Here is a 6312-nt window from a genome sequence, read left to right as displayed (position 1 = left end):
ATTTGCTGCAAAAACATCTCTTCAAAGTGTTAAAGAGCAAAGATATCTCTTTGATGATAAAGGTACAGCTGATCTAAGATATTGCATTTCCAGTTGTCTCATATGCATTAATTGATTCTGACTCAAAGCAACCTTGTACAGGGTTTCCAAGGAGCAGCTTGTGGGTTTGAACCACTGACCTTGTGGTCCACAGTCCAGTGTTATACCCTTAATTCCATAGGGGTTTCAATGGTCGATTTTCTGGAAACACATTTTTCTTTCTGTGCGTTTCTGAGTGGACTCTAACTTCCAACTTTTTGATTAACAGTCAAGTGCATTAAACTTTCGTGACTAATGTTCAAGCTTGGGATTTTACTCCTGTTCCCTGTTTTCTAAGGTTTCTCTTGGTTCTAATGATTGCAAATAAATACTATGCTAATTCTGCAAAATAAAAGCTCTTGAGTTCTTCATGAGTTAGAAATGTTTAAAGATAAGAAGCATGGATTTTACACTCAAATACACCCAGTTTAAATACGAGTTTAAATCTGGTTCTTAATTATTTAGCTGCTGAGCCTCAGTTTCCATGTGTATAAAATTATGATAACATTTACATGGTTAGTGTAAGGGTTAAAATTAGACCACACATTCAGAACACTTAGTATATATGCCAAGCACCATGTTCAATGCATGATTTCTCTCTTCTTTCTTAATGTGAACATATTTTTGGTTAGCCGTAAAGGATTAGGAGCTCACAGTTCTTGACTATGCCCTCTTAAACAAGATGGAAAGGTTGGATTGACTCCAGGCAGATTGTATTGTTAACAGAAGTTCCTGGCATAATTTTTGGTCATTTTTCAATGTATCTGTACAGTAGTTAATATAAGGCCCTTACTCCTGGGCTAGATTTGCAACTCTGGAAAATCCTGAATACCTTCTTGTAAATCAAAATATCCAGTGAACTGAGTTTCTGCTAAGAATGATGGAAAATTTAATGGTGATGAGAACACAGTTAATGTTATTGAACTGTATATGAAGATTATAGAAATGGCAAAGGTTTTGCTACTGATATGTATACCACAATAAAAACAAAACAAAACAAACCTAGTGGGAAGTGGGACTGAGAATTAATAAGATATCTTCTGTATGCCATACTAAATATTTATTGAATGAATTAATGAATTTATGTCCCAGACAGGAATCTTGGGATCTTGCACTGCTTACAAAGACCTGGTACACAAACCTAGCCAACATCAAGTTGCCCTTCTTGGAGGAAATTAGCTTTGGTAGTCCTATACACCTTACAAAGTGTACCACCTGTAAGACTGGTCTGCTCCCCTCAGCAGAAAGTAAGTAAGTTCCTTAAGATTTACTATAGTAAGTTAAATTGTGCATGTGTCACTTTGCCATTTTCAGAGAAATGTTTCATTATGCTCATCCACAGACATAGTCACCATCTCATAACCTTGTCATCTCTTCCAGTATTTCAAAATGTGAATTTTGTAGTGTGATAAATATTCAGTTCTGACTAAATCATGCCTGGTGAAAATGCACTTGCTATTTGTACTTTGTTTTTCAGGCATCAAAGTTGAAAGGAATTATGAAATGAAGCGCCTAGAAGACCTCAAATGTCAGAAAAATATAGCTGAGGAAATTCAGTTTTCTTTAAGGGGCAGGCCAGTTGGTTTGAGAAGACCTCTTCCACCTAAATGACAGTCATTTCCATCATGGGATCTGTACTTGTTTTTTTCCACATCTGAAAAGGATGAAGGGTTCTGAAGCTTCTACTGTTTTAAGTTCAGTGCATACATATAAGTGAGCACTTTGGTGGATGAGCCAACTTCCCCAGACATGGGTTAGTGGACAGTTCCCAGCTCTCCTGCGTCCTGGCACACTTTTCCTTTGTGTCACAAGCTACAACACTTTAAGTAGATGAAAATGCAGCTGAAATTGAGTAATTTGTAATGTTTATTTTGTTTTTTTTATAAAATTATAATAAGGGAAGAGCAAACACCTTTGTCAGAGGTATTATTTTGAAGACACATTTTTGAGTTTGCATCTTTTTGATCCCAAGGAGAAAGAAAAAAGAAGAAGAGAGAGAAATTCTTTAAAAACGGATCAATTGTGACCAACTTTATTTGGTTAAGAAAACATTTTAGATTTCATTGTAGAGACTCTAGTTTCTAATTTCCAATGAAATATCATTTATTATTCTCAGGTGATACTTTAAAGTAGCAAGTAGATCGCAGCTTTATTTTTGTTTTCCTAGAAAATGGTAAGACTTTTTCTTTTTGCCTAATTTCATGTGAAACATGGAAGCACCCATACATAGTTAGTGAAAGTGGCATGCATGAATAAAGAAGGCTTGATTATGAGGAAAATTCTTATTTACTCAGAATGGCTTGAGAATGGGGACTTGATTAATTTGGAAAATATTGCATTTGGGTGAACTAATTTTTGAAAATTTGAATTTAATAAACAAATTGAATGGTAAAGCTATATTTAAGAACAGTTTGGTGTTTCTTAGATGATTCTGTAAGCATTTTAGGATTTTCTAATAGCTTAGGTGAAGTCCTGGTGTGGTGCTGTGGGTTAATGCGCCAGACTGAAAAGCCATTTGAACTGCAAGTTTGTCGGTTCAAACTCACTAGCTGCTCCTTGGAAACCTTACACAGGGTCACTATGGGTCGGAACCGACTCAACAGCACTTCACAACAACAGTAGCTTAGGTTAATTACAAAAGATACTATGGCATGGTGTTTTAGCATAAAGACATTAGACCTGACTGCTTTTCCTCAAGTTCCACCTATCTGCTCACAACAGTGTGATATTAAGTAACTAACATGGTGCTAAAACCATGTGGGAGCCCAAGTCTGACTTGCTCTGACTTCACGAGAGGGACAGAGAACCAAACTCAAAATCAGCTCAAGACTGATTCCTAGAAGGTAGAGGTCAGACATGCTTTCACCCTATAGCCTTCTTTACCCTATTCTGACACCAGCCATTCCTCCCAAAGCACTCTGTGCTTCACATTTGGGTTTGATAATCCATTGCAATGACCACACAGAACTCATAACAATACTCAGGAATATGGGATTTATTGGGTAAGTGAACAGGGGACAGTTCAGGATCAGAACCAATTCAGGACGCAGCAGTTCTCCAGTCAGGAATGACTCTTGTCTGCCATACTTCAGGCATGCCTCACTCTTGTTTTTGGCCTCTCAACCTTGTAGTCCCTTGGCCTCTGCCCTGCTCAGTACTTGTTACAAAGTTCTTTTAGCCAGTCTGTGAATGCCCAAAGGGCACATTCTGTAAGCCAGTCTCCCTGTAGGTGCTCAGTTTTATTCAGTTCATGGGCCTAAAGCCCGAAGCTGCTCTGTCTCTCCATGCCACCGCCTCTGCTGTTGCCTCTGCCTTTGCGTCTTGCCGTCTCATGGTCCGCTTATGCTCTTCTTTCTTGATAGTTCTAGGATCCTCCATCTCTGCTTTTGAGATGGCTCCTTTTAAACCTAGCTGGAGGGCAAAACTAACCAATCCCAGCCTTGTTGTTGTTAGGTGCCATCAAGTCGGTACCGACTCATAGCGACCCTATGCACAACAAAACGAAACACTGATGGTCCTGGGCCAACCTCACAATTGTTGCCACATTTAAGCCCATTGATGCTGCCATTTTGCCAATCCATCTCACTGGGGGTCTTCCTCTTTTTATTTGACCCTCACCTTACCAAACATGATATCCTTCTCCAGCGACTGGTCCCTTCCTGATAATGTGAGAGATGAAGTTTGGCCATCCTGGCCTCCAAGGTGCACTCTGGCTGCATTTCTGCCAACACAGACCTGTTGGATCTTTTTGGCAGCCCACAGCACTTTCATTATTCTCCTCCAACACTATAACTCAAAAGCATCAATTCTTCTACAGTCTTCCTTATTCACTGTCAAGTACATTTAAGGTACCATGCTTTTCTCTATACTTCTGGTTTCTTGTGTACAAAGTACTTTACCAGTCTTGGTGTGGTGCTATAGGATAAGCACTGGACTGCTAACTGTAAGGTTGGCAGTTCAAACCTACCAACTGCTCCTTGGAAACCCTGTCTATACAGGGTTGCTATGAGTCAGAACAGATGCAATGGCACTTAACAACTTTACAGGGTTGTCATGAGGATTAAATGGAAAATTCCTGGCTCACAATGAGAAAGACCCTTGTTTTGGCTATCACTGGAGGCATTACCACTCTTATCCCACTAAAATCCAGCTCTGCTATTGTTATTAGCTGCATCTGGTCAACTCTGGCTCAAGGCCACCGTATTTACAAAAGAACGGAATGTTGCTTCATTCTGCGTTGTTCTCTATCACCAGAATGTTTGAGTCCATTGTTGTGGCTGTTGGCCACTGCATTTCATCAAGAGTTTCCCACACGTTTATTGGGCTCCTACTTTGCGGAGCATGCCATTCTCCTCTAGTAAATGGCACCTGTGATGATGTATCCAAAGCAATAGAATCAGACAATGTTCTCTTGTGCTCTATAAGGTTTTTATTGGCTCATTTTCAGAAGTACACCATCAAACCTTCTTCCTAGGTTGACAGTCTGAAAGTCCTGCTGAAATCTGTCCCCTATGGGGGACCTTACTAGTATTTGAAATACCAAAAGCATAACTTCTAGCATCATAGCAACACATGAGCCACCACAGTATGACAGACTGACAAAACAGGTGGTAGAATCTACATATAGAAGATGTGTGATAGTGAACTGACTCTGTTGACCTTTGTGGGCACCAGAAGTCTTACATTTTCAAAAATTTGGTTTTGTTGTCGTCAATGTATATATATTTGATTTTTGTGTTCAAAATATGACCACTAGATCCACTGTACGTCTTGATCATCTGTTTAAACACAATGATACCTGATAATCAGCTTGTCACTTATATCTTTGTCTTAAAAACAGCATGGAGGATTTCAACAACAACAACAACAAACAAACAAAACCCTAAACCACAAAACAAAACCTGTCTGGATGTTTCCATTGTGTAACCCTGAAGTATCGATACCAGTTTATGATATGTCCTTAAGGGCTGCCAGGGAACCTTAAATATTTCATACCTAATCCCAGAGCCAATACCTCCTACTTAGTGACATTAATGAGGGATATAAGTTGTATGTTCTGGCCTTCATCAGAGCTGTTTTGAAAATAAATGAAATGTGTATCTGTTTGCAAAAAACTTTCCATAATCAAAAAAATTAATAGTCTTGTGACAAGGTGGTATTTGAGAAAGCTTTGTTGTTGTTAAGTACCATCTAGTTGGTTCTGACTCATAGTGACCTGAGTTGGAACTAATTGAAGGCACTTAACAAGCAACCAGGGTTTCTAGGGAATGACTAGTCAGTTTGAACCTTGTGGCTCAAACCAATTTTATGGTCAAGTGCTTATCCTGTGGTGCCACACCAGGACTCCATGTTGTTGTTGAGTCGATTCTGACCCATAGCGACTCCATATAAGGCTTCCAAGAAGCAGCTGGTGAGCTTGAACCACTGACCTCACAGTTCAAATGACTTTGCAGTCTGACACATTAGCCCACAGCGCCACACGAGGACTCCGTAGGTCCTCCATTATTCTCTCTAGAGAAAAGTGCCTGCTTGCAACTTTAAGATTCTTTGAATTATGCTTTTAGGCAGCTGCCTAAAACTGCATGTGTTGAAATTAGCATTCCAAAATAAGTTTGAATAATATGTGTTATTGTGTCTGTCTTTAAATGATGTAAAGTCAGGGATGGTTTCTTATTTATCTTAGCATCCAAGTGCCTGTACAAATGCCTAATTCATGTAGCTTTTCAATATACACTTATTGATGAATCTCTAGGGTCACAAGTCTATAATACAAAACACCTCATAGCTACATCCTTGCTTTTTAGGTAGAACAATTTCATAGGGAAGTAGCCATAATATGGTTGAATGTGGAACGCAGACATTTCAAGTCTGAAAGATTAGAATGGAAAAACAACATTCTGATATGTTGACATTGCATTGGGATTTTAGGATAGGTGTGGGCTCACAAATCCATACATTCCAACATCACGTAGGTAACATCAATGAGCAAAGCAGACCACTGATGCAGTAAAGGGAGTACAGAGACTGGATAACTGGAGAGCACACACGTCATTCAAAATGGCTGCAACTTCCCAGCTCTAACCTGTTGATGCCACACTGGATTGTAGTCCAAGGGAAAATCTTTAAGCTGGAAATAACAAAAGTTGGTGTGGACATTTTCTTTTTCTTAAGGTTTTGATTATCGATTGAGTAAAAGTTTACAGGGCAGATCATCAGTTTTACATTCAACAAATC

General features: G+C 39.1%; 1 protein-coding gene across 1 annotated transcript; it reads left to right on the top strand.

The window, feature by feature from the left end:
* The first annotated feature begins 1153 nt into the window (after positions 1–1153).
* On the top strand, positions 1154–1689 carry LOC102813309 (chromosome unknown open reading frame, human C4orf36). The gene is made up of 2 exons (XM_006867770.1): positions 1154–1325; positions 1556–1689. The coding sequence occupies exons 1-2, from the start codon at positions 1154–1156 to the stop codon at positions 1687–1689; spliced, it is 306 nt and encodes a 101-aa protein (XP_006867832.1).
* The last annotated feature ends 4623 nt before the right edge of the window (positions 1690–6312 follow it).

The sequence above is a fragment of the Chrysochloris asiatica genome, unplaced genomic scaffold, assembly GCF_000296735.1.
Source record: "Chrysochloris asiatica unplaced genomic scaffold, ChrAsi1.0 scaffold00109, whole genome shotgun sequence".
NCBI classification, from domain to species: Eukaryota; Metazoa; Chordata; class Mammalia; order Afrosoricida; family Chrysochloridae; genus Chrysochloris; species Chrysochloris asiatica.
This window is presented reverse-complemented; position numbering and strand designations above follow the sequence as displayed.